At 46.2% G+C, this 27,987-nt stretch overlaps 1 protein-coding gene across 1 annotated transcript in view; it reads left to right on the top strand.

Annotated features, from left to right (window-relative positions):
* LOC119400204 (uncharacterized) overlaps positions 1-25,831 on the top strand; it is a 31,223-nt gene extending 5,392 nt beyond the window's left edge. Inside the window, exons 2-4 of the mRNA XM_037667207.2 lie at positions 4,209-4,459; positions 22,773-22,926; positions 25,679-25,831. Of these exons, the coding sequence (XP_037523135.1) occupies positions 4,209-4,459; positions 22,773-22,926; positions 25,679-25,789 (516 nt within the window). The 3' untranslated portion in view covers positions 25,790-25,831. The remainder of the gene's footprint in view (positions 1-4,208; positions 4,460-22,772; positions 22,927-25,678) is intronic.
* The last annotated feature ends 2,156 nt before the right edge of the window (positions 25,832-27,987 follow it).

The following is a 27,987-nucleotide window of genomic DNA, read 5'->3' as shown; positions in this document are numbered from 1 at the left end:
CCAAGTTCGTTTACAGATGAAAAAAAAAAATAACAGCAAAAAACCATGACTTTTGTTTATAGCAGCCTATGAGCCACCGAGGAATCAATTAAGAAATCCGGTGACGCTGAACTCTGCGTGGGTATGGCGCAACCTTTCCTGACTTTCGAAATAGACAACGGTAATCGCATAGGAAGGCATCCAGGCACGCGTACTTCAAAGGATCGCTTTTTATTGTCGTACTTTTTCTCTGCCTAAACAACCATGGCTCAGCTTGTCAGCTGGTTTTTGTTGTTTTTTTTTTCTTCGCGCTTGCTGTTCACACCATCGGTTGAGGAAAATACATAAACAGATATAAAGATCAGTTCGCTGACTCGGCCAACTTTGTTTGTTTGTCGAAGGTGTTTGGTTTGGAGTCACCGCCGTAAAGCTTTTTTTATCTTTTCACCTCTGACTTTCGTCCATCTATCAGCGTGATCGGGTGGAGTATAGACGTCGTTATTTTCCCCACACATACTTTATCAGGTGATTAATTTATTGCCCTGTTATTCTAGAAGAGACTGTTCAGGACTCGTTATCGCCGTCATTCGACCGTTACAGCTAGCCGTTAGTTGATACCCGGGCTGTTACGATTGGTATGTTGAAAAGACAGCGATGATTAAGCTTTCTGCCGCAATGTTATGACCTAGCGAGACGTCATATACGAAGTCTAACTTAAACCGCGACGATTAAAACGTGACGGGCACATAGTAAACCACCAGGGTATAGCCAGATGTTGCTTCTGGGGCAAGGGGGCTGGGGGTGGGGAAGCTCCGACTTCACCACTTTATGCATGTTAGTGCGTTTGCTCGTGTGTGTGCAAGCATATATGCACATACAAAGTGTGAATTTATCAGGGGGGTGGTGCTTTCGAGCTTCCCAAGCAGCCTCCCCCCCCCTCGATACGCCCACAGATACCGTGCACCCCCTTGTAGTCTATAGACTGGTGAACGCAAGAGTTCAGCAGCCTCACTTCAATCTCCTTTCCTCACGTATGCACCCGGTACAAATGACGTTGTCGTCGACGAGAGATCGTTATTCAGGGATGAGAGGAAAAAAAAGAAGATGCATAAAAAAACTACGACACATTTGACGTGTTGCGCGTTTCGCTTTGCGTCGCGGCCTTCCGCAGTCAAGGACACGGTTACCACATTGCTCGCGCGTTTCTTTTTTTTACTATTTTTCATTTGCCTTTCTGTGATTGCATGTATCTTTCAAAATCTTCAGCTACAAACCAGCAGTCGTATAGAAGAGATTCCCTAAACGGCCTCATTTCAATTGCTGATTCCTCGAACAACGCGATTGAAGAGCCGCAGACGCTGTTCGTCACTCAAAATCGTAACTTCCAGACGACACAGCTCAAGCATACACTCTCTAATAAAAAAAGAGTATGTTTAACTCTTTCGGGTCCCATCATGTCACTCCCTTTAGAGAGACAAGTTAACTCTCTTTTGGGCCCCGCGACTCTCCAAAGACAGTAATAATGATCTCCAAAGAGAGTGCCCCTGACCCTTTCTAAGGAGTCATATACGTGACAAGTCAGACCTCACAAAAGTATTCAAAGGACACTTTTTTTTTCCTTAGAGTGCGTACACACTTACATGGTTCTGTCGGGCCCATTTTTATTATATGTCGCAAGCTTTCGCGACTAGCTGAGCAAGCCCGATATGCTTAGCGTATATTAAAAGGAAACGACAGGTGGTTTATTAGGCACGTGTTGTACGTGGCGAAATGCCATTCCATATTTCTTTTTTTCTTTCTCGTTTTCTTTCTTTTTTTTGCAATAACTCCCCAGTCGTCGACGCTGGTTCGCCTTGTGAGGCAGCTCCCAGCACGCTCGAACTTTTTCATGTTCATTGAGGACTAACTAAATTTTCGAGCCTCCGTTCTTCTTTTCCATCCAATCTGCGCACGGGGTGACCTTGAAGTAACAGGTTTTATTCAACATTTTTTTTTCGCCTAATGTTTTGCAACTCCCGCAAAAAGGACATTCGTGGGACGAAACGTACGCCATTTTGCCACACAATTCGCGGCTCTCTAAAGAAAAACTCATTCGCACGCTCTATTCCAAAACCACGATAGCGTACTGAGGCATGCCGTAGATTAATGTTCCCGATTGATATTTGATCAGTTATGGTTCTTTAACGTGCACGTGAACCTTGTTAATTAATATTTGGGGTTTTGCGTGCCGAAACTTCGATATCATTATTGAGGCATGCTGTAGTGGAGGGCTCGGGAAATTTCGACCATCCGGTGTCACTGACATCGCACGGTACACGGGGCTCTAGCATACCGCCTCCATCGAAATGCAACCCCTCCCGCCGGGATCAAACCCGCGACCTTCGTGTCAGCAGCCGAGCACCGTAACCCCTGTACGAGCGCGGCGGACACCTAAACCTTGTTGGTTGTGCCGTGCAGGAATATCCTGGTAGTATATAGTGTATAAGTAGGCGAGGCTTTCACACGCTATTCTTATCACGGCCGCTTATCACACACACACACACACACACACACACACACACACACACCACACACACACACACACACACACACACACACACACACACACACACACACACACACACACCGTTGCCTTCGGGCTTTGCGTTCGAGCGGATGCTTCAGCCAGCCTTCAATGTAAAGCGCTGTTACCACTTGTTACGACAAACACGCCTCCCAAAGCTCAGTTGAAGCGAGTGCGACCGTAGTGAACCTGAGTGGGTCTGCGCGAAATTTGCCCACAAAGAAAATTAGTAAAGATGGTCGGGAGCATTCATGAGTGATTCTGCAAGACTCGTGAATTGATCAAAGGGGTCGTTTTCTTTGATAAACGCAACCTGATGAAACCAACCGAGAATACAGCCAAGGACGGTGAAGTCATTAATTGTAGGGTAGTAATTATGATATATATGTAGCGATATCACAGTGGACGAAACGCCAACTTGCCGCCGGTAGGAGACGAACCTCCAACCTTCTGACAACGCTTCCGATGCTCTATCACTTGAGCGCCAAGCATTCGAATGTTTACATTCACAGACATATACCCAATAAAGTAAACGGGAGGACGACCGCCGCCGTAGGTCAATTGCAACAGCATCGGACGCGTTATCTCAAGCTTCTAGGTTCGGTTTCTAACAGCGGCAAGTTGTCTCTTCGTCCACTTTAACTTCTTCACATTTATATCCTAATTACTACACTACAGTTAAATACTAAAAGTAATGTCCCCTGTAGCTTCCTTGGCTTCATGTTGGTTTCATTAGGACGTGTCTACCAATGGTGTTACAAAACTTCGCTTTTCGAGAACATGTATTTCCAGACCTCTTTATCCACCTTCTTTGTCAAAAGGATAGGATGATCTCTTGAACGTCGCACCGAGTTAATCTTGTTTCGATTAGCTGCGTTCCTTAGCTAACTGCAGTGTTCACTCGCGTATTGCCAGCACTAACTAATGTTAGCACTAACTAACTAAATGTAAACAAAAGGAAGCTGTAGGAATACTAAAGCCTATTCAATAGGCCACTGGCACGCAAAAAGTTCAGTAAGGGTAGCAAACCGGATGCTACAATTCTGGTTAACCTCCCTGCCTTTCTCTCGTTTTATTATCTCTCTCTCTCTCTCTCTATTGACTAAATGGATTACAATGGTTGCTTGTATAGGGTAACGCCATTGATTAACTGATTACTAGTGTTTCCCAATGTAGGCTACCCGCTGTTACAACACTAACACCATCCTTCATCATCAGCCTGACAACGGCCACTGCCGAGGAAAACGCATCTCCTATGTTTCTCCAATTAACCCGGTCCTGTGCTTGCTGCGGCCACGCTATCCCCGCAAACTTCTTATCTGTTCCCTGACCTATTCTTTTCTCTTCTTGTCCCTTAAGGTTACACCTATCCTTTCCATGACTCGCTGCGTCGTAAGTCTTGTCGTCGTAAGTCTCCAGGTTTCTGCCTCATAGGAAAGTACTGGTGAGATGCAGCTGTTATATACCTTTCTCTCGGGGGATAAACTGCCATTCGTGATCTGAGAACTCCTACCAAATGCACTCCACCTCATTCTTATTCTTATAGTTATATCAACCTCATGGTTCAGATCTGCGGTCACTCCCTGCCCTAAGCAGGCGTATTTTCGTCCTCACGCAATGCCAATTCAAGCTGTTTATGAAATGTTTTCATATTAATTCGCTGCAGATCTCTGCGATGCTGCTGCTCGGGCTGTTCTGCCTGTCTGTGACGTCACTGCCCACGAGCTACTCTGTGGGTAGCCCGTACTCCTTGGTGTACCCTGACTACCCGCTCACGTACCACACCGGCTTCGCCCAACCGTACCAGACCACCTACCAGACCGGCTACCAACCTGGCTATCAGCCGTCCAGTTACCACCAGTCCGGTTACCAGGCCAGCTACCCAGCTGGCTACCAGGCCGTAGTCGTTGGACTCGGGTACGTTGAAGCGCTCTGGTAATGACGGCCCCTATATTAGCAGTTGTGTTCCATTATCTGCGGCATTCTGCGTGAGAAAATGTGCTACGTCAGGAGACGCGCCACCCCCCTGGTCGAAGCATTCTAAGCTGTAAGAACTGTGAACAGGGGTGCAATATCGTGCACGTTCTATGACAGACCGTTCCAAGCGCCGCGCGGGATTGGTCGAGGCGCGTCTGACGGTCAGACGGGAGAACAGCAACCGGAAAAGGCAGTGCTGTCAATCATTTCCTCGTCTCCTAGGCAAAGAATAGGCACAGAACGGACGGAGACACCGTTCCGTCCGATAGAACTGATATGAGACGGTCTCCGGACGACTTGGATTGGATCGAAACGTGGGCTTTCGGGCGGCGAATCAAATTAGCCTGCTTTCTGCTTGGCTTAACCCAATCCCGCGCCGATAGTTTACAAAAATGGTAACCAGCCACCATCAGCGAACTATTCGTGAAATTGCGAAACCACTTAGTGCCCAATGAGGGCGTTAGCACAGATAAATTGTTAAAGTCATCGCGCTCTTGAATTCCAAGCTTTTAAAAACAATGCCTCGCAATTTCGATGTTCATTTATAAGAATTATATGTCTTCGTGCGTTGAAAGCATTTCTGAATTCCCTCAGGTCGCCTATTCACTGTTTGCTCCCTCTCGTTCTCTTGTGGCGTAGCATTCCGTTCTGTCAGAGAACGTGTACGAGATTGAAGTCCCTGAAAAATATAAAGTAGTACAAATGGCGTCCCTTCGCCTCTGCCTCATTTCCTAGCAGTTGCAGCAGCGCCTCTAGGACGTCTAACGGGAAACTACGGATTTTTTCCACTCTAGTGAAAACAGCTTCTGTCTTCTGTTGTACCTGCTTTTGCTACCACTGGCACAGCAGCTCGTCATACCGAAGCTTGCCGAACAACCGCGCATGCAGGATCAAGCGCGGTCGACCACACACCGTGCACCGATCGAGTACACAACCCAGAAGAGGACAAACAAGATGGCGCTTGCACGCCCTTCAAAAAAGCTAGTGCTTCACGCTTGAAAATTATAGCGATTTCTTAGCACCGCTCAGTTTGCAGGGGCGCTGCAATCAGTACCGAGCACTTTGGTGTACTCATTGATTACGTATCATACATTTTCACGCTTTCGCACTTTCGGACACCACGAAATTACGCCACTTGCTTTTGTATATATACATTACATCGTCGCATTTATCGTTATTCTTTCGCATGCTGTATTTCGCGGACCTTTCCCACTGCGCGCTATCGCGCGCCCCGAAGGACCTCAATAAAGTTATTCAACCATCCATCCATCCATCCATCCATCCATCCATCCATCCATCCATCCATCCATCCATCCATCCATCCATCCATCCATCCATCCATCCATCCATCCATCCATCCATCCCAGTGTGCCGCTTGGATTCACAGCGCCCTTGTGCGATCTAGCGGAACATTTGCACAAGCCCATCTTTCCGGCCAAAAGCCATGTTCCGCGAGCTTCGCCCCTCAACTAAATTCACTTGCAATCTACAACGCACGAGAGAGGAGGTGCCCGTACACTGGCACTAATGGCGCTACTTTGGTTATTGTTCGGGGACTTTACACAAGATTGCACCCCAGTGCCACAGTGGTGGTGCAGGCCACCTCGATCCACGAGGCGCGAGGGTGATCACGCGAGTTTTGTACAACACGCCAGCGTTTCGCTTAAGGTCTCGTTCGCGTAAGACGTACAGCTTTCTCCTTAATAATATCAGCCACGTACTGCAGCGGTCACAACAACAAGCATTCGTCCATAGCTCAACCACCCTCTCCCTGCCCTTTCTCTCGTCGTCTTCCTTGTGCTAATAATGCACTCACGTGTCAAGGGGGGTCTACGTAATTTTTCTCTCGTTACAACCTACCGCTGGCGTAGCCAGAGGGGTTCAACCCCCAACTCCGAAAATGTTCCATTTTGCTTATACAAACACACACATACAAACACACGCACGAACATTCATAAATTTTAAAGGGATGAAAGGAAGAAGAAGCGGGCATAAGCAACCCCCTCGAAAAAAATTACTGGCCACGCCACTGCAACCCACCCAACACTAGCCATTGCTATCACTGGGGCAAATATTTCTTTAAAGGAAACACGTTTAGAACAATTTGCAGCTACATATTCACAGTTGTTGGATGTTCAATCATGCTAGAATGACTATGTACTCGCACAAGTTAGATCCGTCGTTCGGACCTCTACGCAGGTCTTAAGATACAGCGTGCAAGAAAGGGTAGTGCATTGATTCTTAGGCTCCGTCAGCAACGGTTCAGTTGTCATTACGTTTTTCATGTGCCACATTTATGTTGAAAGTGTGGAGCATGTCGTGACAACTGGACCGTTGCTGATGAAGCCCACGACACCAGCAAAGAAAAAAAAATTACACCATCTCACCGGCACCTTGTCCGATATTAACGCGTCCTTGCAAGTGGAGCACACCATGAATTCACTTCATTTGCTGTTGCTGTTACTCGTCCCGACTGTTGGAGCACGGCACGCAGCTTCATCGCCACGCCACCCGGGAGCACGTGGGTTCATCGCGCGTCTGCAGAATCTCGTTCCCCGACACCATCACATGATTGCTGAGAGAGTGTAAGGGGAAAAGGCCACAGCGTCTTACCCAGCCCCTTACACAGGCCCGATCGCGCTAGCGCGTGCCAGCACACATGGTTCCCGAACGGACGGTCGCCAATGGAAGGACGGACACAGCCCCGAGCAAAAGCTGCTTCGCATCTAAAAACCCGGCCAGCTCCCCTTCGCGAGCACTGTCGAAACAGCGAAGCTTATGCCGGTCCTTCATCAGCCTATATCGTACTTATACGTTTTTCAAGTCTTCCGTTCACTGGCGTTTAGCATCGGTCTCTTTTGCGCGAACATCGTGGTTGGCTCGGCGACGACATGCCCATTCTCGCGTCCTGACGCTCACGGCGGGCGGCTTTTCCATCGGGATAATGAGAAATCTTCGCCATCTTGAAAGCGCAAACTCCTTAACTGCCATTGACACGCTATTTTACACTTCACTGCGCTTCGCTGTCACCCCATCTTGGCGCGCATGGAGTTTCATAACATAACCTATAGAGAAAACTGGTGTTGCGATCGTTCTACCAGAGAACACGGTTCTACCACCATGGGAATGATAAGAAGTACAGGTTTCGGATTGGATTGCGTTAGCTAGCGAATTGTCTACAGATCTTTTTCTACAGTTTCAGTTTCGTTCTTCCCGAGGCCTTGCCGAGGTGGGCTGCCTTGCACAGCATTAAAGCAGTGTCTTTGTTGTTAAAATAGGCTGAAGACCGCTAGATCTCTTGGTTTGCGGCGACGTTGCAGCTCTACAGGCTGTATTTGACAGTTTTAGCAAAGCGTCGCGCACTCACCGCTGCGCATAGATGTAGCGTCCCATGCCAGTGCAGGAAAGTGCATAGAGTTCACGTTTGTTTGATAAGCGCGTCTTGCCAAAACTCGTTCAAACCGGCTGCAAAATGACGGCGAAGCCAAGTAAACGCACCGTCACGCTCCTCTGACATGGCTTCACAACAAAACGAGAGGTGCGTTGGGGGCAGAGCACTTGGACAGACATAACTGGCATCGCAGCAGACGACACGCTAAGTGTTTCTCACTCACTACAGTACTGTTATTTCCATAAATAGATAATGCGTACTTTCGAGGGAAAAACAAACGCATTTGTTTTAAGTGTTATTTGTAAAAAAATAATTCATTATATCGTGATGCCAGATCTAGAAGGCAATTGCAGAGCAATGCATACCCTGGTGGTCGAACTTGCCCAGGTTCCACTTCCATCTCACGGTTACGCAAACCTTTTGCAATTAGTTTTACGTACAAAAGAATGGTGCAAGTTTTAATTGTAAATAACTTCATATCGCTTTGTTTTAAACTCGGAAAACAAGCGTCGCGAATCTCAAGAACCTAATCCATCCGAAGCAGATCCGAAGAGTGTACTTCCCATCATTTCCACGGTGGTTGAAGCGCCGCTCAAGGAGCCCGCATGCACACTAGTTCCAGATTTCCCTCTAGGTATTATAGTATGAAACTCTATGTTGGCGCGTTTCTCGGAGGTTCACCCCTCGACATCCTCCGCACTCGCCCTCGCCTCTCGCCGCCCTCCCCTTCCTACCGAGCCTCACTCTCGTCACACTGCGAGGCCACGTGATCACCGCTACCACGACCCCGGACATGAAAGCCTCGACAAAGAACAGCTTCGCTCTTAAAAAAAGAAACTCAGAGGGTTTCTTATGCATTCGCCTAAGGCCACTCGAAGACTAAAGCCATCTTTTTCTTCTCCATCGATGTATTGATCCTCGGCCGCCCACCTCCGAAAGCGCTGTGCACCTTGCACTGACTCCAGAAACTGAGGCATTGCAAGTTTTCTTCACCTCACTTGTTTTCGCCCCGCCTCCGTGATCGGCCCACCTTTGACCAAACGATGATGTCATAATGACGTCAAAGTGACGTCACAATTATGGCGATCTGTGACGTCACATATCGTCACAGTGATATCACCGACCTGTGACGGCTCACCCCTGTAGGTGATAATCACCACTCTGTTTGCGAAGAAGTGAAGGACATCACGAAGGTCGCGTCGCTCGCTGCGGCGCCCGCGTTTGCTCACGCCGACATCTTGTTGACTTATGCCAGGTTGGATGACAAATGAGTTGGCTTTCCATTAACTTCGTGTGGAATTGCAATTTGTTTCTATAGCATTCGTGTTTAGAACAAATATACTGATGATTCAGGGTGCTCCCTGAAACACAGCAGTAAACTGTCTCGGTAAGTGCGTTCAGCCACGCCGATAGGGATGGACGTGTTTAGAAAAATTTTATTTCAACGTAGGATGCTACGAACACTTGGGTACAGTGTCTATACAACGAAGACAGTAACACATGCAAATAACTAAGTGTACACGGCACATACAAGTAAGACATACAAATAACGTACATGAACCGTTTTTACATAAATGTCCAAGTCCATAGGATGTCCCCAACACATGCTATTAGGGACTAAGATACATACATTTATCACAAACATATTTTCACACAATAGACATGACTTGGTGAACATGCAAGAATTTAGTGTAGGCATTAATTGGACTTCATCTTCCTCATCTGTAAATAACCATCATCACTCATTGGCTCGGGCGTCTTCTTCGTCGGCGCCATCTTGCTTTTGGTGTAATAAAGCGTCGGCTGAACCACTTTATTTCAAGTGGTGGAGGAGCTTTCCGATCTCTTCGACCTCTCTTCTTCTAAAGATATCTCCTGGAGTTCCGTTCGGGACGCCGCTTACGCCAGCAGACTACCGTGTCACAATATGAGCCCGCAGTGCCAGCTCATCCGGTCCAACCGCCCGCCGCCGCCCCTACCACTGCCAACAACCCCCCTCGCGACCGCTGGTTTCTCCGATTACAAGCATAAGACATTGACGTAATTTGCAAGACCGGAAGGAAGCATCAAGATGTCGATGCTCTGTCACGATGCCCATTGCCGCCATCATCGGAGCACGCCACGTCACCTTGTCAAATTGGCCGCACTGAGGACGCATCGTCGATTACATCCATTTCTTCCCTGCCTTCATCCACCCGTCGCTCAGTGCTTTCCACTCACCAGCGTGCCGATTCTTATTGCAGTGACATCATCAGTCGCCTAAGTGGTGCTTCGTCTTCTCCTAATGCCAGGCTACGGAAACAGCTCAAGCTATTCAAGTTTGAAGACGATGTAATCTATCGGTATATTTTTCACCCGGAAGGCCGTCGATGGGTTCCCGTCGTGCCGCGCGCTCTTCGCGGTGAAGTTCTGCGGGCTTCACACGACGACCCAACGTCAGGCCACTTTGGCTACCACAAAACACACGAGCGCATCCGCAGCCTATTCTTCTGGCCAGGTCTTTCCACGAGCGCAGCTAAATATATTGCCTCGTGAGCGCTTTGCCAACACCGCAAGCGGCCTATACTGTCCCAGTCGGGACCCTACAATCACTTCTTTGCCCAGCAGAGCCGTTCTCTGTCGTCGGAATTGACCTCTTCGGGCCCCTCCCAACTACCCCAGACGGCAAGAGATGGATCGTCACCGCTGTTGATCACTTGACCCGGTACGCTGAGACGGCCTCGATCACTTCAGGAACTGCTTCCGAAGTAGCAACCTTCTTCTTGAAAGCTATCTACCGACGGCACGGAGCCCCTCACATTCTTTTGAGCGACCGAGGCAAGGCATTTCTCTCAAGCACGCACAGTGAAGTTCTCCAAGCGTCAAACACAGTACACAAGACAACGTCTAGCTACCACCCACAAACAAATGGTTTGGCGGAGAGATTTCATCGCGCGCTGTACGACATGTTGTCCATGTATATCCAAGCTGACCATCGTAACTTGGATGCGGTTCTCCCATTTGTAACATTTGCGTATAATACGTCTGTTCAACGGACCACAGGCTACTCTCCGTTTTTCTTAGTATACGGACGCCAGCCAACCTCATCACTCGACGTTTCTTTCTTCTCTGGACCCGTCAACTCTTCACCATTCATTTGCGACCAGTTTCTGCACCTGGTTGCCCAATGACGTCGTCGCGCCCGTATAAACACCGAAGCTAGCCAAGAAGACCCGCAAAAATTACACATCATCTCCCCCTACGGGCAACCATGATGGGATGCGAAAGCATCGCGGGGGGTGCGCATCGAGTTTCCGTTTCTTTTATGTGACTTATGAGACGGTGGTTGTCGAGGCGTTTCATTTACCGCTTGCCGACGCTGACGTTTACGTTCGGCTTCCCGAGCCTTCCTCTGCTCCGCAGCAGTGACGCTGCCGCTGCAACTAGCACCGACGTTGTTCATGGCGTTTCGCACACCGTTGCACAGAGAGAGAACGAGGGAAGCACAGCGAACGCGCGCTTTCGCAGCCTCGCAGCTTCGAGATTCGCTTGCCGGCGTTACCGTTTACGTTAAGGTTCGCGATCGTCCATAGCGCCGTTGCTAAGGAGAGTGCAACGCTTGCTGGCGTTGCCGTTTGCGTTCGGCTTCGCGAGCGTCCGTAGCGCCGTTGCGAAGGAGAGTGCAATGGGAGCGAGCGCGCGCCGCATTATATACGAGCGCACAGCTGTGGCGGAGAGAGAGAAGCGGGAGAGGAGAACTAGCGGAGGCAGTGCTCACGCCACCTCCTCCCACTTCCTCGCGCTCTCGCGAGGAGAGGGGGAGAGTTGGCGCATGCGCAGTATGGGTGCGGACTCCGCAGAACGGACACTGCCCCGAGCATAAGATGCTTTCTCATCTAAAATCGCTACGATGCCACTCACCGCGTCGTCTTCTATCGCCCTGGCGACGCTGTACTCCTATGGACGCCTGCACGAACACCTGGTTTATGCGAAAAGCTTGAGTCTCGCTATATTGGCCCCTACAAGGTTATAGACCAGACCTCGCCGGTGAACTACCGTGTCACACCTGTTCATGCCCCCACTGACCAACGCTGCCGCGGCACAGAGGTCGTGCACGTTTTGCGTCTCAAACCCTTTCATCTGCGTTCCACAATGTAATTCGTGGCCAGGCTGGCCGCTTTCGTCAACGGGAGAAATTAGTGTAGTAGTAGTAGTAGTAGTAGTAGTAGTAGTAGTAGTAGTAGTAGTAGTAGCCTCTACTGCATGGCTCATACCCACTCTGGGGGATAGGCCAAGAAGTCATCTTATGAAAATTTTTTAAAAGTGTTTTGAGTATTGAATGTGATGCCAATAAGCATTAATTGGACTTCATCTTCCTCATCTGTAAATAACCATCATCACTCATTAGCTCGGGCGTCTTCTTCGTCGGCGCCATCTTGCTTTCGGTGCAATAAAGCGTCGGCTGAACCGCTTTATTTCAATATGTACAACAGATGTCATGGTGTGTTTAGAAAAATTTATTTTATCACAGACGGTTTGAAATCATTAACAACTTAACATGACGTTTCCTTGCTAGAAAACAACATTGTAATGCGGTAATGCAAGCGCTCACACAACCAACAAATTCTGCAGTACTTCTTGCATGCCATGCCCTAAGACCTCTGTAGTAGCCCAAACAAAGATGCAACTTGTACGTGTATAGTCCTTCGAACTTAATTCAGCGTCAAACCACTGCAAGCGTCCAGCCACGGTTAGTTCGAATCACGTGACCTTTAACAAGATGGTTACGATGGAAACAAAGCAAAATAATGTCACTGTACGTTGTCGGATAAAGGGGTCAGAGCCATTCCACCCCGTGAAGGTGGGCGACCCGCGAAGCTGTGTGGTGCGGCAGGCGCGGAGGCATCACACCATTACTACAAGAATGGGATGGTGTGGTGTGGTGTCAATTGTGTGGTGTTATCACACCATCACATGCTAGAAGCATCTCCCCCTATCTCTATCCCTTTGCCCCTTTCCATTCAAAATGAAAAATAAAGTTTTTACCTACCCATCTCACCATTTTAGGGTGCGCCCCTTTTATACCGAAGCAAGTATCTCGGAAAAGTCGCGTTGGCACCGGCAAAACGACCGGGAGCGTCTTCGCCGTTGTCTCGTCGCTTGCGCTCGGCGTCTCGGGCAGGTTCTTTCTCGCTGCTCTCGGCGTCTCTTCTCGTAAGCACGCTGTTCCTCGGGCGCACCACGACCACGCAATGAACATTACAATGTCGGAGCGAGAATGAACACCACAGACGCGTGTGATTCGCTGCGATAGTGGAGGGCGGGGTATGCACTATAGTGTTGGCATGTTTGGGCTGTCAATGGAATTGACGGCACTTAATGGTAAATATTAATAGCGGCCGCTGTTAAAGTCCGGCGTAATGTGTAGTCCGTAGACTGGAAAAATCTCGACGAGCGATGACGACACGGCTCGCCGCTATGGCAACCTGTAGCTACTGGTGTCGCCGCATCCAAAAGCGCGGCAAACACATGGCTATGCTCGCTTGAGCTTGTATGCACGTGTAATACCGATTGATAGCCAATCGATAGCCGATCAATACTATTCGATAACCATTCAACACCGAATCATTCATAGAAACTGCCGCTACAGGCATGGCTACGCTTGTTTGAGCTTGCGTGCACGTGTAATACCTATAAATAGTCAATTGATAACCAATCACTACTGATCGATAACTAATCGATGCCGATTACGACCTTGAGGAAACCACATGAGCATTACTTGGCAAATTTCGACTTCATCGGGCCAATGCACACTGATCAATAACCAATCAATACCGATCGATATGCAAAACTAATGGAACACGATACCGGCATAGTATAGCCATATATAGCATACTATAGCAAGGTGTGGGAAAGGGAAGTGAGGTTGAGAAGGAGGGAAAGGAGGAGGGGAGCGCCACCAGGTCCGCTCTTTCTTCAGTCTTCGCGCCACTAGTGGGTAGCTAGCTGTCTCAGTTTTTTTTACGTATTATTTGTTTATTTATTAAAGCCAAAGGCTTAGATGCCTCATCAAAACGAAAAGTGACCGTTGGCATCAACACCAGCGATGCGAAAAATGGTGTGATGACGTCATCCTCTGACGTCATCGTTCAATTCAATTTAATTTATTTCAGGTATTGCCTGAGGAGACGGAGGCTGAAGCCTTTAATTGCGTGACGATGGCCTCTGCCCCCCGGAGTTCGCAACAGGTGCAATACAGAAATGAAAACAGTAATGTTTAAAGCTATACATATGTAGAAAATAAATTATCTACAAAATAAAATGGTCAGCATATGATATAACGGTGGTGATTACTACGATGCAAAGTGTTGATCACCACGATACAAAGTGGCGATAACAGTGAGAAAAAAAAAGACAAAAAACAAAAAAACACGTACACGCACGCAAAAGACGTACATTTCTTCGCATGGAAAATGTTGCTTCAATACAATTTACTATGTGCTGCTGATATTTCTTCTGTCTTCTTCCCTTTCTTTCTCTCTCTCGCTGTAGTCGCTCTCTCACTCATCAGAGTTAATGCATCCCACGCCGGACACATCTAATCATTTAATTCTTTTATTTAGAACTTCTTTATTTAGAATTGAAATACAAGTGATAAATTGCATGTGTTATAACAAATACAGAAGGAGGTCTCAAAGTCGCGAAACTGTGAGTGAGATCTATAAAATCATATATCAGAGATACAACGCAATAGTAAACAGTGGTAAGGATAGAAAATTTAAGATATATAAAAAATGTACAGATAAGCACGAAATAGCCAACATAGGTTATGCAAAATGTGCAGATAAGGAAGAAAAAACTAACACAAAAATGCAATAACATTCACTCTGTATAATATCAAGCATTATGACGGTAAGGATAGAAAAATGAGATATACAAAATGTACAGATAAGCACGAAATAGCTAACATAAGTTATACAAATGTGCAGATAAGCACGAAAAAACTAACACAAAAATACAATAAGATTCACACTATATAATATCAAGCATTATGAATTTAAAAGTGAGAACGCAAGTCCCTTTTAAACATTTCGAGGGATCTATTTATGATGTCCAAAGGTAAATAATTCCACAGAGATACAGATGAAAATTTTGTGGTATACCTGCCATAATTAGTCCTGGGTTTCGGTAAAAGGAAGTTATTAGCCTTTGCAAAACGAGTCGATGACGCCTGAGGAAACTGTCTTGAGTGTAGTAAAGGAATGGGGAGTTTTCCTATTCACATATTTGTAGATAAGAATGCCGAGAAAATATTTAGCCAGTTTCTGAAATGATGAAAGTCCATGTGAACAGAGTAAGGATGATGCATTGGACATGAAGCTACTGAACGTTATTATTCTCAATGCTTGGTTTTGATGATGTTGGATGGCTGATAAATGAGTGGCATACGTATTTCCCCACGATGAAATGCAATAGATTGTGTTGCTATGAAATAAAGCCTAGTAAAGTGACAACAATATTTCAAAACGAAAGAAAGGGCGAACTTTTAGCAAGGTTCGAATGGCATATGCGGCTTTCCGCGTAAGCTGTAGTACATGTGAAATAAACTATAAATGTTCTGCGCACATATTCTGGGAGCGAAGTGGAAGAGGAAGAAGAGAGCACGTGCCGGTTCATGATGATGATAGTTTTTGTTCGCTCTGCACGGACCAACAGTCGGCTTAAGGGCACAGGGTAGGCCCTGTACCTCCCATATATTTTAAAGCTTGAGACCCATTTTCTCAGAAACTGCTACATGTAAAGTGTTCAGGTTTGTTTCATTTTATTCGCCTGTGTCTCTTCTTGCAATGGAACTCAAATTACAATTGTATTTCAAGTGTTGCCATTTTTGCAATTTTTTAGCAAAGCAAATAATTCTTGTCATCATTTTTTTAAATAAAACTCCTAAAAATGAAAACTATTCCGCATACGCACATGATTCTAGTTCAGTAGCTTCGTATTGATGTTTGCTTTATTCTGGTAAGAAATCAGCCTCCTATTTTTTTTTTCAAGTTGTTTTGATAATGGGGCAAATGTAACAAAAAAATTGATTTCGAGATATTAAAAGGCAAAAAAGTGAAACAAGTTTATTTTATGTTTTGTTCAAAAACAAGATATACTAAACAATTTAAGTAATTGCAACCTGCCATGTAGTCATCGCACGAATCAGCTTTACGCTTTTTTTTTTCTTGTTTTCATGGTTCCCTGGCTTGTTTTGTGATATCTTCTGTATCTCTATTGGCCAAATACTCTCGATGACGGTCGAGCTCACCCACTCATATCACAGTGTTGCGCCTCAGTGGCATGCTAGACGGCATTGAGAACGCTTACTCGGGCCATGCAGGTCTGTTTGAAAGTTAGGACGGTTTCAAAAGTGGCAGTTCTGAGGGCTTCCATTCCAAGGAACACGATCCAATGAGTTCTCTATGAGTTCCACGGTTCCTCCACATTCTGTGCACACACAGTTACTCATAATCACGGTTTACAGGAGCTCCGCATCAATCAAAGTGCAGCCATTGTGACTAAAGGTAACATTTTGTCCTTGCATAGACGCGGAATGAGGACAAAGCTTACTTGCTGAAGTGCTCGCACGAGTGCTCCCGGTCTCGTTTCTGTTAGTAGCCGAAGCGTGTCGATTTTCAATTATACGGCGCTTCCTAAACAGTTTCTTCGATTGGTCGACACGAGAATACCTTTTTGCCGCCACAACAAAATCAACGAAGGCGCAACTAAACTGAAGATAAGTACACAAAACCGCGTCTCCATGCGCGTCACACACACAAGGCAAGTGGACTTGCTAAATGCAACGCGTGTAGCATGTGCCTTTAGTAGCCGGAATACTTTTTAAAAACCTGCTAAGCTCAGAGATTTTCGATTTTTAAAAAATTCACTCGAGGCAGGAAGCTCAGGTTGTGCATGATCTGAGAAAAGGATTGGCTGCTCGTCAGTTGGTCTCGAAAACCTGGTCCTTTTGGCTTAATCAAAACGTAAAGAAATGTGTAGGGCACTGGATATTGTTAAGGAAGGCCTTATCATTCCAAAGAAGCAAAAAATTTAATTTCGATTTTTTTTTAAGTTTTACCCTGTCCTGTGTCGTCATACTCATTGCCTTTACGAGAAGACAAGACAGCATGCAACCAGTGTGTACCTAAAGCTGTGTCGCTGCTCGCTTCTTTTTCCTGGTAATTACCACTACAGACAGATGCACGGGGAAAGGCCCCCGTGGAGGGAACCCGCCTGTTGCATTTCAATGAGCCTGCGACTCACCGGTCGAAGATGTATGTACGCGTGCGATGCTGCATTGCTCGTTAAAGTGGACGCAGCACCGTTCTTAAACCGAAAAAAAAAAAAGAAATGAAATGTTTCACGAGTCTGCCTTGTTTACTTCCTTTTAAAAGCTCGACGATCTTTGTGCTTTGGAAGTTGGGTGCGTGCATGTAGGCTTGGCCCTTCGACCTGGTGACTCACTCTGCCGGTAATTATTACAGTTGATGGCAGGCAACTTCAGTAGGCTGACGTCGTTGTTAGAAGGTGTTCGGCTTTGAGTTCGTGGTGTCGAGCTCGAATTCCAAGTGTCGGGTTGTTATAAGGTTATTGCATACAGCTTTTTTTGCATTTAAAGCAACGGAGAATAACGGAAGTGTTAAGTTATAACGAAAAAATCACAGCATATCCACGGAGTGAATGATGATGAGTGGGCGAAGCTGCGGAGGTTCATCGGTAAACCGTGAATCTTCCGTGAATTCTGCTCAGTACATCATCACCGACGTGAGATCGGGCGCGTTTATACTAAAGGTTCGATGAGTTATGACGACTTGCAGCTCACTTTAATTTTACATGTACGCTGTGAATTTTCATTGTTTAGAAAACCATTGCTTTAGAAAAATCTGGCGTCTTTCGTTAAGCAGCTGGCGTCTTTTCGTTTTGCTTTAAAAACATCTGGCGTTCTTTCGTTCTGCTTTTACAAAACATCTGGCGTCTTTCGTTGGTTTATTTCATCAATCAACGGCGTTTTGAACAAAATATTTATTGTTTAATCACGCACAGGAGAAATCTCACCAGGCACTACCTTGGAGGTAAACAATGGCTGCTAATGGGAATGAGAGACAGAAGAAGTCGGCTTTTAGCTAACATTTACACTTCTACTTCTACTAACGTTTCCTACTGGAACATGCCAATGTCTGCTAATGGGGAATGAGAGACAGAAGAATTCGGCTTTTAGTTAACGCGCACGCTGCGAATTTTTTATTGCTCAACAACGCACAGGAAAAATCTCCCACCGGCACCACCTTGGAGGTCAAAACGTAAGACTTGTTACGGACTACGACTACTACTACTACGACGACGACGACTACGAGGGACGAACGGATGCCGCCTTAAGGAGCTTCGCCCCTAAAAAGTCACAGTTCCGCCGCAAGGGCGAAGCAGTGCATGCGATAGCAAGAAAAGCGACCCGTGATGGACGCGCTGCTACGCTGCAGAAACATCTGCCCCCCGGCAGCAACTACCGGTCGAGCACACAGCGGAAGGACAAGGCTCTCCCAGCGCAAATATTAGAAGTGAGCGAGCTGGCCGACGACTTTTAAATGCGCCCGTTGCGCTCCTCGCGCCATCTCGCTGGTAATGAAGAAACGCTTATAAGCGCCTGCCGTCTGTGAGTCCTGCCAGCGGTAAATCGTGTGTATATAACGCTCGTCGTTAGCTACCTGAAGGATCTGCGCTTTGGGGCGTAGTGGTTAGCGCCACGCGCTGCAGAGAGAGAGGTCGCTGGTTCGATTCCGCGCTTCGGGAGCATTTTTCGGAATTTTTCTTTGGGACTTTTATATATATATATATATATATATATATATATATATATATATATATATATATATATATATATATATATATACACATACTTATACATATACGGTGCATGACGGCGGCGGCAAAAACCAGCCGCGACTGTCCATATAATTGCTACCGAAATAAAAAGTGGTGTCTTAGTTGAACACGAACAGGGTTGCCAATGGTGGCTACTTTTCGCCAAATTGGCGAATTTGAGAGGCCCATGGCGACCTAAAATTATGAATGGCGACATGGCGAATTTTTGGCGATTTTCGGCTTAGGTCTCCGCTGAGTTATGCATCCTGAGCCCAGTGTCTTCCCAAAGAATGAGCGGCAACATTCTCACTATTTGTCTTGGTTTTAGACCCCTGAGTTGAATATGCGCATTAAGCGTCATTCGGTATGTTCGTCCCGTAACTCGTGTGTATCGCCTCAATTCATCTAGATGCAGGAGGTGCTGGAACGTCCCCCAGTGACATTCCAGCAAAATTTAGGTCAGCGGACTACCTTGCAAACCGCGAGGGGGCAGTGTATGACGATAAGTTTATGGCTATAGGTGCTTTAAGCTTCTCTAAAGTTCCGCTTCTGAAGGAGCTAGACGACGGGTTGGCCGCGTGCTCTGACCATTTGTTCCGCCAAAGCTCCAACTGTTCTGAATAGCTTGGCGACTTATTCACCGTTGCAGTACCCCCAATTCAGCTCGTAAAGGCTGTTTTGGAATAGCGAAGAGAGGCGGATACGCGGCTATTTGCGCAATAAACAAATATTTATTGAGGCATTTTCCACTGCTCTCGGTGAGCGTGTGCAATGAAAACAATTGGTATATAACATTTTACATCGTCTATCTGTTCATTAATAAGGCATTGGATTCATACGTGTAGATATTATAAGTGACTATATGAAAAGGTCGGTGGCGTCCGGTATCATATTAGTTCACTCTGAAAAGGTGTAAGACTCACTAATGGTCGGTTCCTGTAAGAATTCTCTCGAGTTACCTTCAGTAAACCTTTTAATCATTTTATTTCATATGAGGGTACGTAAAGCTGTCTACAAACAACTCTTTCACGGTTTTCGCTTAAGGTTTAGCACACTTTTACCCTTGAAACGAGCGGACAGGGATGGGATATCATGAGCGTTTCATTCATTCACCCTTGCGCCACCACGCACATCTTGCGGCTAGTCGGGGAAGCAGCACCATGGACTGCCATGGTGAAGTGGGCGATACGAGTGGCATTGAGAAACGTCAATATAATTTAAGGGCCTTGGATGGTACTGTATTCTACGGTGCTATACGTGAGTGGAAATTTTTATCACTAGTTATGCCGCACATATCTAGAATGGCGACTTTTTTGGCGAAATCTGTAAAAAAATGGCGACTTTTGGGGACTTTTTGCTCTTCGTTTGGCGACATTTACTCTAAAGTCAGTGGCAACCCTGAACACGAATATACACAGTACTCTCAGGACCTTAAGCAAACGTCACGTGTCCTCTTGTGAATCCGCTTAAGATGAATCTAAGGCGAAAATCGTCTTTCTCTTTTTCTTTTCACAGGATTGTACCGATCCCCTCCCTTCCCCCGAAAGATTTCTGTACCTAAGGTTTGCTGTACTGCCTCCGCAATCGGGGGCTTGCAAGCTCTCTGCACCTTACGTGGTTTCGCAGTGCCTCCAGGATTGGTACACCTTTGATGTCGATATCATGTGATGACGTCATCATTTGACGGGCGTCATGTGACGTCACAGTGGCGCCATGATGATGTCACAAGCTTTGGTCTCGCGATGCCTAGCACCTGGCACAACTGCACCTAGCGCGTGGAACGCAATAACGCGACCGGTGCGCGCTCTCCCGCAGCGCCGATTTGACCGGCGTGGGGTGCAATAACTCGGATGGGCGAGGGAACGAGTACAGATAGACAGAGTGAGTGAAAGAAACGTAGAAAGAAAGTGAACGAGAGAAATAGAGAGAAATAAAGGGAATAAAGATATAAAAAGATAGAAGGACAGATAATGATGTAAAGTGATATATGGCAATAAGCGTGGAATCTGAGCACACTACGCTCATTTTCTCACCAGGGCCACGCAAAAACAGCAAGGACGATGAATTTTCTCATGGTATACGTCTTCGTGTTTCATTGTTGTTGTTTCCATGTGTTTTTTGCTGGCCATCATGCAACGCAACTTGGCTTGCTTGCTTGCCTGTTTCCAACGGCCATGTAGCCTACATATGCACGACCATTTGTGCAAAAACAAATCATAAACTCAACTTAGCGAGTTCAAGCAGCCGGTAAAACGTGGAAGATATCGAGAAAAATATTTCGCAACTATAGAGCGTTATTTCCATACCTGTAACGAAATAAGGTTCTTGCTTGCATAAAGATGACTGGCGGGTCTCAATGCGTACCGTTTTCCACACCCTTCGGCCAGCGTCTTCAAGGCTTCGCCAGTGGTTATCGCGATGGTTTATATTCACCGCTGCTGTCATCATCCATCACGATTTCGAGCTGCCTTTGTTTGCTTTATCGAAGATGTCTCGGCGTGCAGGAAAAACCAGAACGAGAGAATATACGCGGATAACCGTTCCTCATCTGCGAGCCAGAACAGACCATCGCTTGTTTATCGGCGCCGAGTTAAAAGGATTGATTGGGAAATCGGGGGAAGACCGCTAGTCGAAGGCACACTGCTCAGCGCGATTGACGTGATTGTTAAAAGTTTGTTGAGGTAAGCATTTGAGGTTGCTTGTGTTTGCACACGTATGTCCTAATGAAACGTACCTTTCAGTCTTAACCGCAAGCCAAAAAAAAAATACAACAACAAAGTACCAGGAAGGAGGAAACACTTACGGCACTCTATAAAAGCATCACAGGTGGTAGGCGGAAGGGTCCAATGAGCCTTCGCAGCTCTAACGCAGTTTTTTTTTTTTCAACACAATCGTTTTCTCGTTGGCGTATTCGCGTACTCCCATTGATTGATTGATTGATTGATTGATTGATTGATTGATTGATTGATTGATTGATTGATTGATTGATTGATTGATTGATTGATTGATTGATTGATTGATTGATTGATTGATTGATTGATTGATTGAAGCTGAGTGTGGATGATTACTGACCGCAAACGGCATGGTCTATCGCCCACCATGTGCTATAGCAATACACGGTGAAAAGACAGGGTATGCAAACACGGACAGAAAAGACAAGTCAAGACACCACAAACGCAGTGTCTTGTTTGTGGTGTCTTGACTTCGCTCTTTTGTTCGTGTTTGCACGCCCGGTCTTTTAACATGAATACGTACCAACCAGTTCGGCTCCCTCTTATTCTAGCAATACAGTATGGAGTCGACGGCAAGAAACCTGCGTGGCTTCATTTATTATTTTTTAATTAAATTAGTTATGATTAACACGACGCTATCGCGACTTCTCTTCAGTCGCAATCGGGTAGAGGTGTTCGCTTCCACAAGTAGAATAAGTGTTCGGAGCAGGAAACTTTCCATTGAGTGAGTGAGTGAGTGAGTGAGTGAGTGAGTGAGTGAGTGAGTGAGTGAGTGAGTGAGTGAGTGAGTGAGTGAGTGAGTGAGTGAGTGAGTGAGTGAGTGAGTGAGTGAGTGAGTGAGTGAGTGAGTGAGTGAGTGAGTGAGTGAGTGAGTGAGTGAGTGAGTGAGTGAGTGAGTGAGTGAGTGAGTGAGTGAGTGAGTGAGTGAGTGAGTGAGTGAGTGAAATTGTGGGGTTTTACATGTCAAAACCACTATGTCATTATGAGGCACGCCGTAGTGGTGGACTGCGTACTAATTTTGACCATCTGTAGTTCGTTAACGTGCATCTAAACCTTCGTGCATTTCTCGCCTATCAAAATTTGGCCTCCGTCTCCATAACCTATATCAATGACGCAAAAGTAGGATATTTCATAAACAGGAATGAACTCAACAAGTTGAAAAACAGGATAACTTATGGTAATGCCTCACCTACAAACACCCCTGTATGCCATCAAATTAATTATCTTCTCGATATTCTCGCTCTCGCAGTTCCCCCACGAGACACGTGCAGTTCCTGCCCACCACGGTGACGGGCACACGCCCCGTGCTTGTTCCGCTGGTGCCTGTGGTGCAGCAGCCGCACAGGCAGCCCCTGCGACCAGGTGAGAGACACGACAGGCCGCTGGTGGTCCACCAGACACAGGTAAGCGAACACTGAGTGCTATACAGTGTACTAAGTAAAGTGACAGCAGTGACAGCAGCTTTACAACATGCGGCGTTTCGTGTATGTCCACCTTGTATTCCGTGCCGTTCCGGACCAGGACGGATTTTTTTTTTACCTTCCAGGCTTTCTTCCTGAGAAGCTCGTATGAGTTTCCTTTGTATGTGTGTTAGTGGAAATTGCTTCTCCTTTTAATAAAGCTTCTTTAACCTCGTGGGCTTCCGCGGTACTAATTTGTCATTCAATGGACTGGTCTATCGTGAGATCATCCAAGGCCATTGCACGACTGAGACCAGTGAACTGACAAAAGTAAGACTTCGAAGATCGAGCCTGGAGTGTTAATGATTCTCCTGCTGAGTAATAGCATAACTTAATGCTTCCGTCTGGCACGATGTAAGGTGCCTGTGGAACCAGGTCTGCAAGCACTAACCCCCCACCTCCTTTTTTATGCGTTGCTGTATAGGGACTACAGACACCCTTGCATAACTTTAACCTTCGCGACATCGATTCATCTATGTAAACCTGTAAGAAGTGCAAACGCCAGCCCCCCTAAGTGAGTCACGCATGAAGAGTTAACCGTCAAGGAAAGCCACTTGTTATCGCTGGTGTAAATGCTTGGGCATCTCTGACGCAAACCCCACCAGCCCTGCTAAACATAGGCAGTCCCGTCTGCTGCGATCGTTGAGGAAATGAGTAAGAAACGAAGACAGGAATGCAAAAAAAGAGAAAAAGAATCCCACACGAGTCGGTGAACATGTGCGTCAGGACTGGAGTCTATGTACGTAAGAGATAGGGAAATGCAGTCATTTGATGGTCCTTCAGGGGACGTTGGTCAGCTGCCTTGCTGAAACTGCAGCCTTTATGCGACCAGTAAGCTGGTTTCATAGTTCCAGCAATAAAAAATGTTGTAGGTGTCAAAGCGAGTCCTTCTCACCCGTAAGCCATTCCGCTATCCCGTTTCTAGGGGCTATAGCGATTTTTAATTCACGAGCAATGCACAGGCTACAGCTCATGAAGGTGTCCAACAAAGATAGCATTCAGAGTTATCCGAATCATTTGTCCCTTACGTCACACCGGCTAACACGAGGTTAATCCATGCCACTGAATGAGCCATTTCATTTTCCTAGACTCTTGTCACGATATTCCTGTCCCTTTTCTTTCAACTTTTTTTTTTTTTTGCTTTTCTACGAGCATTCACTGCCGATGACGCGAGAACGTTATGGGCGTCTCGGAAAAGCTTGCGCACGGTCCGATGAATCATACAAGATTTCGTAAGAGTAATCGGTAAGTGATGACGTAATACAGCTCGTCTCATGACGCAGTACAGCTTCAGACGAAACACTGGAGGAGGAATGTTTCACAGTCTCGTCGCGTGTTTCTCGTGTGTTCGTGCGTATCATGTTTCCGCGATCATGACGGTTGTGTTTAAAGTGCGAGCAAGTGCCCAGTGACTGTTGTGCGATCACATTAATGAACTGTTCTGTATAGCGTGGACGCTTCGGGTGTGTGAACATTTATGGCGTGCGAACATTGCTGTTGCGTGGACAATTATATTGTATGGTACTGCGGTTAGGAATGTGAATATGAATTCGTGTGTAAATGTTGCACTGTTTTATGGTTACTTGACAACTTCACGATGAGAACTATATGTTAGAGAAGAGGTGTAGGCGGGCCCACACCTAGGTACCAACCTCTCATTAAACGAATTTAATAAAACGAAACAGTTGGGACTCCAGTGAGGGGCTCACGCTTGCTATATGATAGTGTGGGTGGCCACAACTTTTCGATCGGCAAGGAATGGCGGACGAGAAACGGAACATCTCACGTGTCGTTCGGAGCTATATGCCTGCAGGGGTAGTGAGATGGCTTTTTAGTTCTTGGGTGTACGCCAATGTGAGTACATTCCTTCTTTTGTCCCTGTTCTTCTTCGCGCTCAACCACACACACAAAAAAAAGATGCCTGCATTGTACAGGGGCTAAAAACGCTGACATATGGGCTTGCTATGTGACGTATATGAAAGTTGAAAATTGACAGCCACCCGTTCGTAGCACAAAAAATCCGTACGGATTTCTCATTAAGACGGGCTTCTTAGCTGATGAAAAATTTGTCCTGGTCCGGGGTTCGAACCTAAGAACTACGTCTTTCCAGGACGATAGCTCTGCCAAATGAGCTAAAAGGGACGCTTGCAACTGGCAGCGCGAGGGCGAATTAATCGACAACCCGAAACTCATACACACTGAATACTGCAATTAAGTTCTGCGCAAGCCTCCAAGGCGGAGGGAACTATCTTGTAAGAACTGAAGCTTGGGCGAATTGGTAAAAATCCATTCCGGAATTAACAGCTCATAGAAGATAAGGAAAAACGCTAGGCTCTACTTATACTGTCTCTTTTCCTTATCATATATGGGCTATTAATCCCCCCTTACCCCTTCCCCAGTGCAGGGTAGCAAACCGAAATACTTTCTTCTGGTTAACCTCCCTGCCTTTCACTTAACCTTTCTCTCTCTCTCTCTCTCTCTCTCTCTAATACCTTTTTTAGTTGAGGAACGTTTATGAAAGGGAAGAGTGCCCACCTTGCGGGATTCAGCCGAACTGATTTGTCACATGGGACGACCGCTATGCGTGGGCCCCCCTCTATAGTTTCGGAATCGAACCGACTGTTACCAACGGATAGTTGTTTGCATCGATAACTATAGACATACATATTCTCGTGTTTGTGAAACCGATTCGCAGGTCATCCGTCCAGAGGAGGGATTCGGGAACCGTCACCGTGGCCCAGTGCGTAACGAACCGGAAGAAGTCATTGACGTCATCGTGGACCGGAAACCCGTGACCGCTGAGTAGACGGTGCTGCTCCTTGCGCTAAAACAGTGAACGACTTCGGTAATAAAAAAAATGCCCAGAACATTAAAGAATGTGGCGAAACACTCCAAAAGTGCGGTGCTCCTCAATTTTTTTTAAGGCGAAAGCCTTAGATGCCTCATCAAACGCGAAACTTTACCGTCAGCGTCGACCGTTGTCCCGCGGCGTCGGCGTCAATACAAATTATCATCACGCTATGACGTGATCATCACGTCGCAGATCGCCAAAATTTGTGGCGTCATCGTGACGTCGCTATGGCGTCTCATGTCGTGACTTCACATGATGTCGTCATCACATTACATCATTGCTTGATCAAAGGTGGGCCGATCATGGAGGCAGTGCAAAACAAGGTGACGTGTAGATTGCTGGCAATGTCTCTGATCCTGGAGTCAATACATTGACTGAGAAGAAAAAGAACATGGCTTTCGACTTCGAGTCGTCTTAATCGGTTGGATAAGGAGCCCTGGGAGATTTTTTTTTTTTTTTATACACGACACTAGGGCTCAGTCAACCTTGGCTTATACTGCATCGATCCATAATATCGCGTGGAACAGCAGTGAACAAATATTTCACGGCGTGACGTAACAGCGTTGTGTCGGCTGTATACCGCGATGTGATTGGTATCCGCCAATTAATAAAGCTGTCGAACAGCGATGGCTGATACAACGGGGCGCGCTGAATGTAAATGTGGAAATATTCTCGATTTCCTCCCGTGATAAGTCGCACCTCATCCCTTTCTCATCCCTGGCGCTTCTCGCGCAGTTTTTAACAGCGAGGCTGTTTAAGCTAGGCGTAATTTGTGCGGCCAATCAAAAAAATTCATCATCGTCATGAAATGGTATGTGCCACAGAGATTGGGCAAATCCCACTACTCACCACTGGTTCACTAAGAGAGAGAGAGAGAAAGCTGTAGAAAGAAAGAGAGAGAGAAAAATTGAGAGCAATAATGAGAATAAAGCCATAAAAAGATAGAAAGACCGAGAAAGATATAGAAAGAGAGTGAAAGAGAAAGAAAGAGAGAGGGAGGAAGAGCTAGAAAAAAAGAAAGATCAAGAGAGAAATAAATAGGCAGAAAGAGAGAGACAATAGCAGATATAAAGTGAAGGAAGAGTAAAAAAGATAAAAAGAGCGAGAGAGAGAGAAAGAAATAGAAAGGAACAGATGCAAAACAGACATACAAGAAGCGAAGGGAAAGAGGGAAAAAAATAAAGAAAAATAACGACAAAGAAGGCCACCCAACTCTTAATTTATACATGCACAGAGCTGGTCTGGCGATCTCTCCTATACATGTTCCTTTTGCAATGAGGCAGAAACAATCGAACATTTCTTGCTGGAGTGCCGACGTTTTTCCTCTCTCAGAAAACGAACAATTGAAATTGTAATGCGGCACCTTGATCTGCCAGTTACTTCAACTATACTGTTATCATTTGGGGCTTCTGTGCTGGGGCACTCGGACGGGAATACATGCAGTGCTATCGAGAAATTCATATGCGAATCAAATCGTCTTATTCGACACATCAACCGCTAATAATTTTTTTTAAATTGTCATGACATAAACAATTTGGCCATTTGGGAGGTTATGCAACACGGTCTAATCAAAAACTAAAATTCATTAAAAAAAAGACGCTTCATTCTAATTGATACAGTAACGTCTATTAGCTCTTAAAATTTTCAGACTTTATGATCCGCCCGACTCTTGGCCGATCCCCCGAGTGGGTAGGTGCCATCATCCAAGGAGCATAATCATCATCATCATCATCAGTTGCGCTCTTTCTTCAGGCTTGGCACGACTGGTGCGAAGCTTCCATACTAAAGTGAACGGGAAAGGCAACGGCGGCTGCGAGAACAGGTCGAAGCGATGGAAGCCCAGCGCCAACAACGACGTGACCGGAGATCTATGAGTGGTACGAATGCTCGGTTCTGGATTTTGGACATCCGTGTCGGGACTAACCTAGGTGAAGCGTAGGAACAACCTATAGAAGCAACCAGATTGGTATTCGGACTCGTCCAGTTTCGCTCATTCAAGCCTTGCGCGACTTAGTGAAAGCTTCGCCAATGTTTTTCGTAACTACCGTATACCGTAGACTACCTTGCTGGATTCCGCAGATTTTCAAACTGCATAGCACTTAATTCTTTCGTCTGTTCTTTATTTTTTAAATATAAATTATTTTCTTATTTAA

This window comes from Rhipicephalus sanguineus, chromosome 7, assembly GCF_013339695.2.
Source record: "Rhipicephalus sanguineus isolate Rsan-2018 chromosome 7, BIME_Rsan_1.4, whole genome shotgun sequence".
Lineage (NCBI taxonomy): Eukaryota > Metazoa > Arthropoda > Arachnida > Ixodida > Ixodidae > Rhipicephalus > Rhipicephalus sanguineus.
This window is presented reverse-complemented; position numbering and strand designations above follow the sequence as displayed.